Raw genomic sequence first — 17,809 nt, forward strand, 5'->3', positions numbered from 1 at the left:
AGTTTTGGAAAATAACTATGATATTATTACAAACAATTTAAACAGATTTGATAAGGTTACTACTAAGGCAGTTACGTTTTTTTGTCCGGTGAAAATTTTTTTCGAACCCATGCAGTTATGGCTGGTCGTATCAAAAATGTATTTAGAAAACATTTTTCGGCATTAGGTAATCCGAGTTATCATACGTTAAAACGGATTCGATATTATTCATATTATGGGAGTTGTTGCGATTTTTCTGTTTTTCAAAAAATCTTCCCCATTTCGAACCAATTGTTCGGATTTTTCCCATAACTTACTCGACCGAGAATTTCCATTACCGTATTTTATTTATCATTTTGGACATGACTTGTCCAAAAATACGGCATTTGTCGGGCCCATGAAAATGTGATATATATATAATTATATATATACATATATATATGGGATTTTTAGAACAGAAAAGAAAACTATAACAAATTTTCGTCTACAATAGGTAGTTTTTATTTGAAATTTACATAAAAGTGGCATTATTACAAATTTATATGTGTAATAGTATAAAATATTATAAATTACGATATGATTTCTTAAAATGCTTCTTGTTCGATCCAAATTACAAAGACACGCATCTCCTGAAATTCGTAATGTGTTAGAGATTTGGCAACAGCGCGCGCCATAAGCCGTGTACTGCAATCTAAGAGTGGGACGGGCTATAGTTTAAAACCTCTTGTTGTTACTAAAAAAATTTTTTTTCAAAGTGACTCCATCCTTTAGTATGTATAAAAAATGTCACGATGGATTAATTGAATATAATTAGCTGACGACGAAGGTCATGCTGTCCTGAAATGACTAACATATACGTCTGATAATGACATGACTCGGTCTCATGGACTGAAGACAATTGTTCTATATGTGTGGCTTTGCACATGAACGTCTTATAGGTTATTTAGATTAATGAAAAATTAGACTTTCATAATAGGCTAATCGTCACTGTATTAATTCGTTGGTCAGGTATATCGACTTGAGTTGTTTTTCGTAGAGTGAATGATTAATAAACTCCGCGAAAGGTAATGGAAAACAGAAACTAAAATTTATTTAATAATTAGTTACAACTGTCACTGGTCAAGAATCGAACCGTGGACAGGAATCCAACTATTCAATTTGAAAATTAATAAATGATTTTTTCGGAGACTTTTGGAATTTTTCCCGCATTTCTAGCTAAATAATGACATGATTTCAAGATGGCGGCCGAATTTAAAGATGGTGGGCACCTCAGTAATAATAAATGATTACTGCACTGTAGCAGGTTAGAATAAAACTAGCATGATGGTAAGATGAGTACACACAAGATGGTGTCCTCCAGCAGACGAAAACATGATGGTGGCAATGACCACTAGCATGTGGTAGCTCCTGGTAGCATGTACTGAACATAAAATGACGGATCCATGATGGACGTCAAGGTCAAAGTCAAAGATCAAGGTCAAGGTTCAAGGTCAAGGTCAAATTTCAATGTCAAGGTCGAAGTTCAAGGTCAATAACAAAGTTGAAGGTCAATGACAACGTTCAAGGTCAAGGTCTAAATTCAAGGTCAAAGTTCAATGCTAACAGATGAGGTTAAAGGTATGGTAAACAGAAAATTATATTAACATGTCGCCAGCACACGTTAGCAGACGAAAACAAGATGACGGTCTCCAGCGGACGAAGACAAGATGGCGGACATGACGTCATACCAGCTGTCGATATATACCTTGATATTGATGGTAGGTCTGTCTGAAGGTGGCTTCTGTGGAGGAAAGATCTGATGTTTTTATATTTTTTGCCCTCACCGGTTTCGAACCAAGGACGGGAATCGAAATAATCAATCAGAAGTTAATTTTTTGATGGATTTTGAAATTTTTCCCGATTTTCTAACATAATAATTACGGATTTCCAAGATTGCGTCTAAATTTCAAGATGGCGACCATAACGATAAACGCAACATTAATAGGATCCAATATGACGGTCGTAACATAAAGTGTAACGATGACATAGTACTTAACCAATATGGCGGGTGTAACGAAATATGCAACATTTATATAATCCAAGATGGCGCCGTAACGATAAGTGCAATAATGGTTTTAAATATTTATATTATTTAATTCGATTAAATAATTTTTTTAATTTTTTTTAAATTTTTCCCGATTTTCTAACATAAAAATTACAGATTTTCAGGATGGCATGCGTAACGGAAATTGCAACGGTGACGTCATAATCCAAGATGGCGGTCATAATCCTAGATGATGTCAGAGGCTTAAAGCGGCTATCTCTTAGGAGTTTTAAGCCTCTTTTAGGAGTTTGGGTTCTTTCTAGGGCAAAACGACTTTTGAGGAATTTCGAAATCCTAATTTTTGGATTGTGGAATTTTTTGAGATTTTTTGGCGGAATTTTTTCCCAAAAAAAATGGAAATTTTGGCGATTTTTGAGGAATTTTGGGCAATTTTTGACCAATTTTGGCAAATTTTGACTATTTTTGAGGGTCAATTTTCAAGATCAAGGTCAAGTTCAAGGTCACACACATCCAAGATGGCCGCCGTGACGTCATAATCCTAAGATGGCGGACCGGCTCCCGGCTCCACAGCCTGAAACCTGCGCTCGGACCGTCATTTATATACTGCTCATATATCACTTTTAAGTTATTGTTTTTATATCTGATTTTGCATAAACGATTGTAATCTGTCTATAAATAATTCCTACAAACTAACATTAACCTTACTGAGTTGATTCCGGAAGATTTATAACGAGTTTCCCCATAGAGCCCCACCCAAATTCAAAAATTTATTTTGAAATGGCATTTGGTGATTATATATATATATATTTTTTTTTTTTTTTAAATTGTAACTTCGTGATTTATGTAGAGAAGCAAAGTAGCGAGTCGTTTCAGGGAAAGAGCGCTAGCGAGCCGAAATAAATTTCCCTGAACTGAATAATAATAAGAGGAACCAGCTGTTATCTTCTTTCGCGGCGTCGAGAATAGAAGCGGCGGGGACCCTCCCCAACAACCCGGGGATGAGTGATCTATATTAGGGGCGCCCGCTGCGGGGGACGGGTGAAGTGCCCTTGCGCCAACGCCGCAGGCTGGGAAACTGGCAGCGATCAAATTCACTGCAGGAGGGGCAGTTATTCACCCTCTCGACAAAAATAAAAATTTTATACGCTGCATTAAAATGTTTGAGGCGCCCGGTTTTTTCCTGGAGCATGAACTGCGTTGCTTGATTTTCGAATAAATTTCTCTATTCATAAGAAAAAAATACTTTTTAAGTTTTTTTTTGCAGTCATTTTTTTTCTGCGAAAAAAAGCATGAGAAAACTTGAATAAGTAGTAATACACATTTGACAACTCTCAAAGGTAATGAAAATGATTTTCCTGAAGTGCTACATACAAAATAAAACAAACTAAAAAAAATTAAATAAACATAAATGAAAGTACGCTTTTCGGAAATCATTTTGAACCCAACCGTTCACAGAACCCTTGTTCTTTTCCTGGCACGCGCACATTAAAATTTTAACAAATGCCATGTTTCAAGCCAATGGACACTATAATGAATATTTGCCTTGTTTGACGCATGCATTCGCGCTTAATGCGATGTTATGCAAACATTTGACGGAAGGAGGCTGAAGCAGTTCTTAAGTTACGCTGGGCTTTGAAATAATGTTCATTTAAAGCTTAAATTCACGTTTCCTCGCGGATGAACAATCACAGCATCCATGTTAGTGCACTATAACGTCAAAGTAGCAGCGATGATCGAGACGAATTCTAACCCACCCTGACCTAAGATACCTTCCTAATACTGCTCAAAAGTGAAACAATCCACAGGAAGACACGACAAAGTAATGTTTCTAGTGGGTGTGAAAATATTCGAATGGCTTAAGTTAAACAAAATTTATTTAATATAGAAAAATAAACACTTTTATCATCAAACTTTTTAACTATATAATTTCTATGCTTGAATTTTACAGTGTAGTATATCTTAAGGATAAAAAATATTGTAAAATTATGTTTAATTTTTTCAATTGTTTGACGAACAAGTTTCCCACTGCTTGAAATCAGCGAGTTAATTCAATCTTTATTTCTTAAAAGAGTCCTTTTGGCTCACCCAAGTGTGGATTCGGGTAAACTAACCCTGAAAGCGTATGGCTTCCCCCTCTAGAGCTGATGCTGAGACGCAGAACGGCGTAATAAAAAAATTGGCTCAATACTCGGCGTCAGAGGTATTTCGACGTAATATAAACCACTGAAATATATCATAAAGAAATACATTCCTGTAAACTAAGCTAAAATCCTGAACAATTCCCGTTTTTTCCCCCCGGATTGTGAAATCCATGTACAATCCCCGAAATTCCAGGTCAGTATATCCTACATCCTGTAGGCTACAACTTCATCTTTTCCATATTTAAAAACCATCTTGGCCACAATAACGCCCTGGATTTTATTTTAATTTTCTTTTTGATGTAATCTCAAAAAAAAAAAATTACCCATTGAAGTACTCCAGCAAATACACCCGAGAGAAAAAATATTATTCATTTTAACAAACAAACATGTGTCACCGATCTAGTTACTTATATACGCCGTATGGGTTAAATTACAATGATATAACTGCAAACGTCGGCATATATGTGTGTGTGTTTTTTTTATTGTAGCCTGCATTACATTCGCAGCCATCCCGGACACCACAAACGGGCCACCGGACAACTCCAGGCGACCCAGACCACGAAAACATGTCCTGTGGGCCTTGTAGAAAGGGGAGGGGGAGGTGGTTTATGAGGGAAAAGGGGGGGATAGAGAATTGAAATTCAAATTCACGGGGCACATCCGATCACGGCCCGACACAAAGCTTCGCTCATAAATTATACAACGCACTTTTCCGGTGCGCTACTTCCTGCGCCGCGCCGACCGGCCTCGTAACGGCCCCACGACCCCCGCCTCCCCGCGATACCGCACATGAAGCACGACCGTCATTTGTCTCTTCGTGCACGACCGCACAACAAAAAATACTAAATCGGTGATATTTTTTTAAGGACCTTAAAACGGTGTTTTTTTTTTGCCGTCAAATGGTTTATGGCGTCTGCTTTGCGCTGCTGAAGCTCTCTCGAAACGTACTTATAAATCTTTTCGCCACCACGGAAGCTCTCTCAAATACTGGTAGAAAAATATAACGTCTATATGGTCTGCGAACGAACGCTAAATAAAATGTCACCATAGTTGATATAGGTATTAAACAATTTTAATATACGCGATTTTTATAAATTTCCAGCGGTTCGCTTTAAAATCAGTACAAGCTTACGCATTCCGCAGTGTGCTTTTAATGAATGGGCAGAGACCAGAAGAATTCGCGGTATCATTCCGCGATACGATAAAACTCCAGACTTTTACCTTCGAGTGCTCCTGAGATCGTTCCACAGTGAGTGCTGGAAAAATTCGCGCATTCAAATACCTTCAGGATACGATCTGCTGCATACTTGAGCAAACGTAACCTGTTCATTGGCTGCTGACTTGTGAGGCGTCTCAACTGAGTAACTTCTGATTTTATACTTCTTTGATCGAGGGTATCTAATTGGAACAGAGTCATCCAGAGTAACAGTGAACCAATAGCAGAAGCAGTACAAAGTTATAATTATTTGTATTTTAGCACATCACGAAATTATTCCACGAAAATTTTCGGTTTAGTGCTAAGAACCAATGAATAGGGGCAGTCATTTTTCGCGAAATAAAAAAAGGTCTGAACGCCCGATAGACTGCAATATGGTATGCCCATGCCAGCGGTTTCTTCCTTGCAATTGGTGGCCGTCTGCAAGAGAAGCCATTGCCTTAACTGACTGAACCACTCGGGACGCTTTTTCTTCCGTCTGAATTACTGTGAATGGTGTGCTTACTGTAAACACTCACCTAATCACGATACACAGGCGATGTTACAGTGTTTTAACTCTCAGCTAGTGTCAATTACTTTCGCGAAGAATGCAAGCCCCTACCAATGAGAAACTTTCTACCAAAGAAGTATCGAATCACGCGGCAAACCAAATTAATACATCTCACAAGGAAACAGCCAATGAAAAGGTGATGTTTGCCCGAGCATATAGAAGGCCGTGGAGCCTATTATATAGGCTACTGAACTCGCGGTTTTTTTTTTCAGTGACTACCTATTATTATTTCGCGGGTTTAATATATTCCAGGCTATTCAACTTGCCTATATATACTAATAAAGTATTTTTTTAGGATGCTTATTCGTCGGTAACCTCTTCTTCTGGTTTACAACTGACCCAGGGTCGTCAAGGGATGTCAAGAGCACTATAGTCAAATCATCAACGTGAAGCAGATGTGTAAATGAGCTTCACGTTAACTATGATTCCCAATGAATCCACGAAATAATCGCAGCTCTACCTACGAAAATAGACACGAAAATATAGTGATTTCAATTGAAGTGAAAATAGCGGGGAAACATCTTACGTCAGTAGTCGAAATACAGAGCAAATAATTCAAGGGAAAAAAAATAATCTAAAAGCTGGTCGCAACCTCACTTCATTCACGGCGTTTAATGCTTTTACCAGAACGACCGACGCACAGTTTATTTTCCGAATCAATCTTGCGCGATAAGTTATCGACCGAGCGTTGCTTAACGCGCTCCGAGTCTGGGAGGGATCACGGCCGTATCTCTCGCCAGGTCGCAAATCTAACCCGAGCCGCGACCACGCCTTCACGCACACTGTGCGAGAAGCGCCCTGTGATTGGTGTTGTAACAATCGTTACGTACCTGAAATAAATTAACTCAATCACGAAACACAGACTACGCTACAGTGTTTTAACTCTCAGCTAGACTCGGAATATTCGCGCGAAATCCGCATGTCCCTAACCATGACTAGGGCATGCATCTTTCGCGAAAAGATTCCGAAACACTATAATGTTAAAACACTGTAGCATAGTTTGTTTTTTCTTAATTGGGTGAGTTTCTTTCAGGTCAATGTAGATTTTTACAACACCAATCACCGTGGTCAATGCGGAAGCAAACAAGTCCTGATTGGCCCGGTCAAATAAGGCAATGACTACTCTCGCAGACGGCCACCAATCACAAGGAAGAAACCACTAGTATTGGTATACTTTGTTGCAGTCTAATATACGCTAAGATTTATTCGCGAAAAATGCACAATCGACACGTACCTGAAAGACATTCACGCAATCACGAAACACAGAGGATGCTACTGTTTTAACTTAAAACTAATCTCGGGATATTTTCGCAAAATATGTATGGCCCTACGTATTTCTACTTATAGCTGAAAATTTCAACAGTTTACTTGAATTGTCTAGTAATTTTTTATTATTTTTTAAAATTTTAGTTATTGTGTCTGATCTGGAAAATAAATAACTTGTTTACTCTTCATTGGGTCAATGAAAACGGAAAGGTTGCCTCACAGAACGCCTGTCACTGAACTTAAAAATAACTATAACATGAACCTGCCAAATTCGCATAAATATTTCGTCACGGCTTAGATTGAAATGTTTGTACTCTGAATGACCGGTGTCGTTGTAGCACAGGTTATTTTGACACACTTTGAAGGACTAGAAGTCAATGACAAACACACATTTAAAAATCCTATTACCGAAACATGTGCGACCAGGAGAGAGAGAGAGAGAGTGTGTGAAATGTGGCACCAGCCAATGGGCATTTGAGAGTGATTCGATTTTAAATGCGTATGTGGATTCTAACCCGGCACCACCATAAAAGTCTAAAGACTGTTGGTAGGCATGTTACAATTTTAAATAAATAAATAAAATAAAATAAAACGGGGATTCTGCAGAATTCTAACAATATAATGTTATGCCACTGGTATTCACCTACTCTCTAACGTGCGTTATACTTAGTTTCGTAATGTTAACCATGCAAGATCGAACAGGAAAAAGGAAGGGGGAAAAAAATAGAATATGACACGTGACTATCCACGGTTCCCCGACGCAAGAGAGGATGAAAAAAAAGAAGACACTCACCGAAATCGCAGATGTCGCACAGCATGCCTGCCGCGTGACGCGGGCCCACGCACAAAAACCCCCCGGGCGCGCGGCGCGGCGGACAGACGCACGCGCGTCTGCGCAGAGTGCGTGCGCGCGAGGACTGGCGGCCACATGTCGCGCTGACAACACGGCCGCGTCTGCACAAGGAGGGGGGGGGGGGCGGGTGGAGGGCGGGCTGGGCGGGGGCGAATGCGGTGGAGGGGTGAAGGGGAGACTTGCGGAGCGAGAGACGACTCGCCACGCGCAGTCGAAGTGGACCACCAAGAGCGCATCTGCCACTGGTTATACCAAATCCATTTGTGGATAACAATCTGATGCGGACCACGTGTACAAGCACCCAAACCAATGCATTTTAAAAACGTAGCTGTCCTGCCTGCTAAATGCATTCCATATTAATTGCTGCCAATGTCCAGGAACACCCAACTGTAATATCACGCGTGCACGCAATAAAACACGAGTAAAGCGAACGAAGTATAAAGTTTATGCTAAATACTAGACTTCATAAAATACTTTAACTCTCAATCCTATACAGGAACGAGCTAATTAATCTTTTAAATAATTTTTAAAAATCTATACACAATGGAAAAAGACTTCAGCCGAAGTCCTAGGCAAGCATGCCCTGCATTTTGACTTACCAGATCACAGTGTGCGGCGAATATTGCACAAGGAACTGCAACACCACCCATGCAAAATGCAGATAGTACAAAAACTGAATGCGGACGACCTCCCAAAGAGCCTACGCTTTTGCCCTGAATTGTTGGAACTCGTGAACGACCACTCCTGCCTGTGCGACAATCTGAGTGATGGACTGATGGGGCCAATTTTTGTATGTCAGGCTTCGTTAACAAACCAAAAAAAATGAAACACTGGTCACGTGAAAATCCTGAATAGCTTAATGGAAACCATTTCACAATCCGAAAGAGGCAGGTAGTGTGGTGCGGTGTTTCATGTTTCATCATTTAAAATCATCGGGATTTTTTTTTTAAGACGATCGCAGCAATGCTGTTACTGTGAATACAGAACGTCATGCTCACATGTTGAACCATTTCTTAGTGCCACAGCTTGCTGATCTTCCCGTAACTGCAAACACATTTTTCCTCTTGCCATACCTCGCGGATTTCCATTAACGCGGCGTAGTTTCTTACGAAGATTCGGTTATTTGAATTTGAGAAGAAATCTTCGTTTATTTGAGTTAAATTAATAGTTGAATAGTCTGTAACAGTTACTATAATTTCAAACAGTAAACTCCAAGTGTCTGTATTTGGTTTCAGTTATCCAGGGCATGTCAAACAATCCATGCTCCAACGACAAGGAGCTTTCAAGTGTACAAACTTCTCCTTTCTAGACTGTCGCTGAATAATTACTAGGGGCACGTATTTTTCGCGAAAAAAAAAAATCTTATAGCTCATTAGACTGCACTAAGGTATGCCCAAGCTAGCGATTGTTCCCTTGCAACTGGCGGACGTCTACAAGAGAAGCCATTTGGCTGGGCCATTTCGGACGCGGTTGCTTCAGCCTGCCCCACACGACACCCATTTCCTTAGCAGTTTTCATGTAATTTTTATGCTAGCGCGCCTGCTCCCGTGTGGGTAACATTTCAGCACCCTTCCAAGGGGTCTGGCTCTGGGTATAAAAGTTTTCATAAAACCGAAGTCTTAGCCAAAACCGTAATAGAACGTGTTCTATTTTTCTGCTATACCCACGAGCTGGAGCCGTCAAGATGGCGGACCCACGTGTTGCAATATAACCCCGTATATAGTCTGTATTGTCAACATTAAGGGACGTAACAAATGTAATGGTATGCCAAATGAAACTTTATAATAGTAAAACTACTATGGAATATATTTGTTAAGCTGAAATTTCCACAGAAAGAAGTAATCGGAAATTTTAAAATACGTTATGAAAATACGTTGCAGTTTATATTACCCATTATCTCCTATCACGTTCGTAGAAGTTGCGGTAGCGTAGTGGCGAAGGGCACGATGGCAGCGGTAGAAGGGTGATTTTGAATGTGGTTCGAAACTTCATCAGCCCAATTTTCTTTTTAGTTTTTTTTAAATAACAGATAATTAAATTGTACATACTGTGCTTTCTGCAAATATAAATTATTACAATTAATTTATGATATAATATTATTAACTACATTTAGGTGTCTCATAGTACTACGTACCTAGATTTATTTTTACTTTTAAAAAAGTAAAGTAAAATCACATGTTCACAAATAATTTAAACCAAAAGTTAATTTTATAATTAAAACGCCAACGTTTATTAAGAAACGAGTGTCCATAAATTAATAATGAATAAACTGATACTTCATAGCGACACACCTGTGAGGGTAAAAAAAAACATGCAAAATGTTTTTCTTCACCGAAGATTTAAATTTATTACGCGGTATGTGCGTGTTTATTTGTCTCACTGGGTTACAAAAAATATTAGTTACAATTCCTTTAATTATGTAGTAAAATATATAAGTAATCAATAAATCTTATATATAACATATATGAATCGGTAGCATTTTTTTACTATTACAATGAAATTAGCTTGATTAACTGTATAATTAAATTAATATTAGAATTTAAACCGTACATAAACTAAATTTAGTAAACCCAATGTCCCTTGTATCATTTAAATTTATATATTTTTAGATTTTGAAATTAACCTACAACTTAAAAATATATTTGTAATTCCAAAATTGCTCTTAATTTGTTTTTAAATACTAAACCAATTTTGTTATTTATTTGCAAATGAAAAATATAAGATAAAATATCAAATAATATTTCCGCAAGTTACATAATTTTTAACACAAACAGGTGTAACTTTCACTTTTTTTTCAGTATTTTGATAAGTTGACTACGACAGGTTTATCCTCCCCTGATATGTTAGCTTTGGTCGGCAACTTCGTTGGCTGGTTTTCTGTTAGCATTCTAGGTATCGTGTGTATGGAGTTAAGAAATCTTTCTGCGGTTCTGCTATACAAATTTTTATGAAAATTTTTATACCCATGGGTATAACAGAAGTTATAGCAGAAAATGGGCATCGTGTGGGGTGGGCTTTCCGCACTGGATGGCTGTGATTGGTGTGGCAGTAGACATGTACCTGAAATAAACCCTGCCAGCCAAGATACACAGACAATGCTACAAAGTGTGGACACACAGCTGGTCTGCAAATTTATTCGCAAAAAAAAAATACATGGTCCCATTAATAACGTACAATTATTTCCAAGTCCATTTATCGGGTTGAATAACTAGGATCGACTCCAAAATCCTATGGATTCTCCTTGGTTGTTGTTGACTTGCGAGATGTTGACTGTGATTCGGTACTTCTTTGGTAGGAACACATGTATTACACGGTTACATTTCGAGTTACTATATTTCCCAAAACACTATAGATTTTTCTTAGCGTTATGGATTAAAGGTAGAGACCTGAAAAATTCGCGGATTAATTTCGTGATAGGCTAGAATCAAAATACGTTTGCCCTTTCACTGCATCGGTGATTGGGCCACAGTTTATCTGAATGACACTCGGCCAATGAAAAACTTTCAACAAAAGGAGTATCGAATCACGAGCGGCCCAATTAACATGTGTCGCGAGTCAGTAGCCAATGAACAAAAGTATTTTTCTCGCGTGCATATAGGATCATGGAGTCTATCCTACAGGTCATTGAAATCGCGAATTTTTCCGGTCTCTAACTATGATAAATTGTGGGCGTGCAGTAGTGCGGTACCCACATTCTCATTGGCCCCGTCAAATGAGGGAGAATACCTCTCACCGACCACAGCCAATAACTGCAAGGAAAAGTTACAGTGTTTTGTGAAATACCTTGACACGAAATGCATTCGCGAAATACGTGTGTCCCTACTCATTGGCTTAAGAGTCTCTTTCAGGTAAGCACAATACAAAGATATTTAGATTCTAGCCTGTTGCGAAGAAAGCAGGCCAAGTTCTGCGGGCCACCAGGAGATCGTCTTGCCGGAAGGGTCATCGAACGGGTGAGTTCATAAGCGGGGGGTTACGAAAGTGACTCATGCGAGAAAACCCATCGGCAATAACTTTTTTATTATTATTATTCTCTCATCCCGCAACATGTACTGAATAAGTGCCAAGCGAAGACAAGCAGTAGGATGGCTGCCCACGCCGCCATTGTCTCGCCGCCGGGACGCGCGAGATACAGACGTTGCCATCCCCCCGCGGACGACGGCGCGATCGTCGGAACTGAATGGTCGGCGGGGGCGAGGAGCAGAGACCCCGCGCCCACGACGACGGACTCCACTCTTCGCGTCTACCGCCCGACTGAAACACTGTAGTGGCTTGGGCCCCCCGCCTGCCCGGGCACGCACGCACGCACGCACGCACACACACACACACCTACACACTCTCACTCACACGGTGCGCAGAGCTTCAGGAAAAAAACAACGCATTTCAAAACTACCCAAGATTATCCGGGTGGGATCTGTTTAAGAAAATCATTTAATAATTCGCCGAGGCCCGAAAAGTACTTTTTTGACTTCGGATTAAGTTTTTAAACTGTATTTTTAGAAGAGTTAAAATGACTAAAAGGCGTGGTTTCGGAGTAATGTTAGCCGTAGAACAACTGGTACAGATTTCCATTTTACGCATGTTTTGCAGTGCATAAGAAAATAAATACGTACTCGAAAATAAAACCATAGTAGATTAATCAATAGTGTTCTTAACAAAATAATCTCAAAAAAAAAAAAGAATTATCACATATTTGATTTTTTTTTCTTTTTAGAGAAAACCAGAGGTAAGTAAGTTCCTCAAGACTCCACTAAGCAATGGCGCTAACTTGTACGTTTTGCAAAGTTTTTTTTTTTTTTATAGTAAAACACGCTAAATGTAACAAATTTTCAAGTCAAATAATTCAGCTGTTAGCTTCTCAAAAGAAGCCCTAAGCAAAAAAATAATAATGTTCAAAAAGCAATAATTTTGGGTAAAAAAAAATTCCATGTGATAAGAAAATGTCACGAGCATTTTGTCAGAAGTTTGTTAAGTCTATAGTAGCCTCTACAATTTAAAATAAATGCGAAACAAAATGTATTCACCATTCAATGTCAGTTACATGAGATGTCAGACAAGAAAACGAAAAAAAGGCTACTAACAGGGAAATCCAAGCACAGTCTGTTTTGAACGAAAAGCTTTCGAACTCACTTAAGAATTTTTTCACCGCCTCAGAAGAACGATTTATTTTATTTATTTATTTTTATCTTGGGGCCATCATCCACACGCAGGCGGCTCTTTTTCGCACGCCAGAAGATATTTACTTCCTCCGAGAAACGGGAAATTTCCACTCTTATTTCCTCCTTCTGCTGCAGGACTTTATTGACACGCCCGAGGGAGTGTGGAGGGGGGGAGGGGGGTAGCCTCTCGGAAGATGCTCCTGATGTTTGGAAATTTATTCTCCCCCTTCCCTTCATTTCCCGAGTCGTGGCTCCGACAAGCCGTGTTGACGAGACGTCGTGAGGGGGGGGGGGGGGGCGACGCAAGGGGTGCCAACCTTCAGGAAGTCGCCGGCAGAGCAGCGTCGCAGGGCTGCCAACACAGGAAGGAACAAGGGGGGCGCCGGACCGTGCGGTAATCGGGGATTGTTCGCCGGCGCCTTTGTCACGCACCCAGCGGGGTGTGGAGGGGTTGGGGAGGGGGCCCAGCCGCGCGCGCGCTGGCGTCGGTCGCCGAAAAAGTTGAACAGCGTTGTAGCGAGTTCGTGTTTCCTCTGACGCCGTGTCTGCGTACGCAACCCCCTCCCCCTCCCCTAAAGTGTGGCTTCAACTGTGACGCCCTCTATTCGCTGTAGTCTGCTGCATGTGAGACCAAAGTACGAGAAAATACAGGATGTGATCAAAATATACTGTGAATGAATTCTCACAGCAGCAACTGCTGACGCTAAGTCTGTTTGAAGTAATAAGCCCGGTAGCCGGATCCGTTTTGATAGTAGGCCCTAAGTGTCAGGTATGAACAAGTTGTGACTTGTCAGTGTCGGCTACCAGTACCGGAAGAGCGAGGTCGTGTTTACCGTGCCTGTCGCGCGTCATGGCCATGGATTTCGAACAACGCGATAACATTTGTTTGCGAAACGGAGACCAGAAAAAAACAGGGCCAATGGCTTCCTCCTTCACCAATACAACGCTCCGCGCCACGCCTCGCTTCTGATCCGCGAGATTTTGGCCGAACAAATCCACATCCAGAAATGCTTCCAATCGTTGAATCAACATTGGGATATAGTAGCGCATCGCTAGCCAAGGAGAGTATTTTGAATGAGATTAGTTCAAATATATGTAAGCTTATTACTTTTTTCGTAATTAAATTATTCATAGTATTTTTTTTATCACACCTCGGTAAGTGTAGGAACAAAGAAAAAAAATTTGCAGGCTCGACGAACTGTATTTTTCGGGAAAAAAATTGTTATCGCTCTATATGTGATTAGGTAATGCTGGCAATTGTTTCCATTGTAGTTGGCGGCCGTCTTTAAAGAGAAGCCATTGCCCTGTTTGTCCGGAACATTCAGATAGCATTTGCTTCCGCATTGGATTATTATGACTGGTGTGTTGACAGTAGATGTACCTGAAATAAACTCAGCCAACCACGAAACACAGACAATGTTACAAAGTTTTAACACACAGTTGGTCTGAAAATATTTTCGCAAAGAATACATGGTCCCTAACTTTCAAGTATAATCAAAATTATTTCATATGGTGTCATCTGTCATTGTTAGCTCACTTGAGATATGTTTACTAGGTTTCCTGTGATTCGTACTTCTATAGTTGTGGGTTTTTCATTGGCTCAGATATCTCCACAAGAATAGTGGGCGAAAGGCGTAAGTGCTTAAACTTTAGCCCCACTGGGAAATTAAACAGCTAATATGTTACGTGTGAACGAAGTATTTTAGTCTCGACCCCACCCGATTTTTTCTTCTAAATTTGAAATTTTAATTAATTATTATTTCCAAATCAAATTTTAGAAGTTAATTTGTATGAATTATCCAATTGAGTGAACCCATAAAAAAACAAACAATAGTTGTGTAAATTTGATCATTAACATAATTCCATTTTTTGTTACAAACAACAATTTTGCTATTTATATGTATGAAGAACAAAGTAGACGATCCGCTTGGTAGATGGTAGATATAAGCTTCAACTAATGCACGAAACTACAGTGATAGATAGCGGCAGTGACAGTGACGGGTCAGTAGCGAATGTGCGAGTTGGGGAGTTAGCCAACAAGTGTTAGTTGAAGTGAGATCACTTTTACAATTTTTAGTGAATACTGTGACGTGCTGCGAAATATTTTTTTTTTGTGCGAAGCTAAACAGCGAACTACCGAAGCGTCGATGGACGATGTTGGCTCGGCAAGTGGTGTGCACGTGAGACTATTGCGTGAGCAGATAATCGTGGTTTCGCCTGTGGCGCCCGCAGTGTTAAAATAGTTTCAATGAAAATTAATTCACATTTCAAAAGATAGTGTGGTGTTAAGTGGAATAAATTCATAATTAATCATTCGAAATATTTAAGATTGTAGTTACATATTTTCATACCTAAAGTTATATTTATAAAGGTAATAAATGAAAAAAAAAATTAATCATTTTTTATGGTTCGAGGACGCTAGCGACGAGACTGGCCAGGCGGCGAGAGGGGCGCGTTGCAAGCAGAGGCCTCTCCCTCTCTCTCTCTCTATTTCTCTCGCTCTCTCTCTCTCTCTCTACACCTCTCTTGAGAGATCGGCATGTTCCCAGAACTCCATATGCGTGAGGTGGCGTAAATAGGACGCCTTTGTTTTCGGAATTTCAGGGCTAGGTTGGGGTTTCTAATAACGCTTTGAAGGGCTACCAGACCTTCCCAGGTCGGGACTTACAGGCGTATGAACGGGAAGGATGACCTGCGAGGGCAGTGAAGATGAAGAGGGCGAGTGGCACCTTGGCGAGCGATAGCGGGCGACGAGAGACAGACTTCCGTATGCGTAGATTGGATCGTCGGGGACCCAAGCATCCGGGACGGTGTTGTGTGTGCGGCGGACGAGTGAGTAGTGCGAAACTTGTGTGTTGGGACCCAGGTTCGCGGTAAGAGACGAATAGTAGAGAAATCACAGTCGAACCGAGCTCCAGTGGGGAGAGTAAAAAAAAAAAATGGTCTTACGATGATGTGGCTAATTTGTGACCAGACATTTAAATTGTTGTGATTTAATTAGTATAAATATTAGCTAATAAATAAAACTGCAATTAATTAAGTGGGCACTCGATTCCGGGCCTGTTTTTCCTACTCGTAACAGTATTTTAACTAGGATCTCTAAACAAAACAAAAAGCTCTCTACTAGTTAGTTTGTTACCCCCCCCCCCCCCCTCACCGGGCACACCCAATTTGCAAAGAGTCCAAAAAATAAATGAGCCAATTATTTTGAAATACAACGTATAAATTGTCAGTAAAAAGTACGCAGCTAGTAGTATATGAATTGACTTTAGGTAAAATAAAAAAAAACAGCTAAAAATTTTAAACGACAGCAATGTCTCGTTTTTTAATTTATCAAAGCGTATAATTTTCTTCCTTTCGTAGGTAGTGAGGATCGTAAAAGCTGTGCGTCCACCGTTTTATTTTCTCAGTCGCACCAGCTAATTGGCTGCACGTAAAACGAGGGTCCTTTGACCTCCGTGCGCTACCATTACGCGTCGTTATCAGCGAGCGCCACATCGATTAAGAGCCCAGCGAAAGAGGAAAGGGGAAGGGCAGAGCAAATGGGTTGCCTATATTAAAAGGCCGGGCGCGGGAACCAAATTGCACGCTTCGGTGGGCCTCGGTTCTCCGATCCACGAAGTTTCCACCCCGGGGTTGTTAAAACGACTGCCCCCTTTCGCAACGGACCGAGCGGAAGGGGGTTTTTGGAAGATGGAACGGGAAGGGCAGTGGTAAGATTCTGGCATGAGGAGGAGGAAGGGTAGTTGCAGCGCAGAAGAGGGGGGGGGGGGGGTAGCGATAATTACCAGCCGTCGACGCAGATAACGCTGAGTAATTAAGTACCGTCGGGACTCGGGCCTCGACGTCACCGTAGACAACGTTGTGCGTCGCCCGGCCTAAACATGGCTTTGATCTGTTAACCCCGGCGAACGGCTTTCCTGTCTGCACCGCGGTACTTTTCTTCATTCCGTCGGCACGAGTCTGCGCTTTAGTTTCGTCCATTAATGCTTGGAGAGACCGGAGAAATTCGGCGTTAGGATTTAGCGACAGCCTGAAATCAACTTTTCTCTGCTTCTGTAACTGGCTCACAGTTTATTCGACGAACTCAAAGTAAGACTCACCGAATCACGAACCACCAATGGACCTCATAATTCTTAGTATACTTTGGAGTCAATACTGCAGACCATTGATTCCACACATTTTTCATTTATCCCTAAATGATTCATAGAATCAGGAAAAAATTCGTAGATTCATTTCGCAATAGGCTGCAGCTAAGACACATACTTAAGCCTACACATTTGTGTTGCTTCTGGATGCTGGAGGACTCTGGACCAATGAGTCACCCTTCAGCCGAAGAAGTATCGAATCACAGGCATCATCAAACTTAACAGAACTTACAATTCAGGAGCCAGTGAACACGTTGCATTTACTCGATTTACGTGGAGTACTGTGGACCCTCGAATTGCCCGAACTCTACAAAATTACCCGTGGACATTCAAGAGGGCTCTTTTTTATAAATGCTGTGCACACAAGGGTCGCCATTCGCTGGAAAGGTTTTCCTAGCACATGATTCCAAGTAGGCTACAACGACACTAACAGCGGGAATATTTTATGAACTA

The 17,809-nt window shown here is 40.6% G+C and overlaps 1 protein-coding gene across 2 annotated transcripts in view; it reads right to left on the bottom strand.

Moving 5' to 3' along the window:
- Window positions 1-17,809, bottom strand: part of LOC134542110 (PDZ domain-containing protein 2-like) — a 388,063-nt gene that overhangs the window by 81,016 nt on the left and 289,238 nt on the right. The window contains exon 1 of one of the 2 annotated variants that reach the window (XM_063386064.1): window positions 7,990-8,087. The exons of the other annotated variant lie outside the window; for it this stretch is intronic. Coding sequence (XP_063242134.1) covers window positions 7,990-8,014 — 25 coding nt within the window. The 5' untranslated portion in view covers window positions 8,015-8,087. Of the gene's footprint in view, window positions 1-7,989; window positions 8,088-17,809 lie in introns of those variants that run through there. 2 annotated transcript variants of the gene reach the window in all.

The sequence above is a fragment of the Bacillus rossius genome, assembly GCF_032445375.1.
Source record: "Bacillus rossius redtenbacheri isolate Brsri chromosome 4 unlocalized genomic scaffold, Brsri_v3 Brsri_v3_scf4_2, whole genome shotgun sequence".
NCBI lineage: Eukaryota > Metazoa > Arthropoda > Insecta > Phasmatodea > Bacillidae > Bacillus > Bacillus rossius.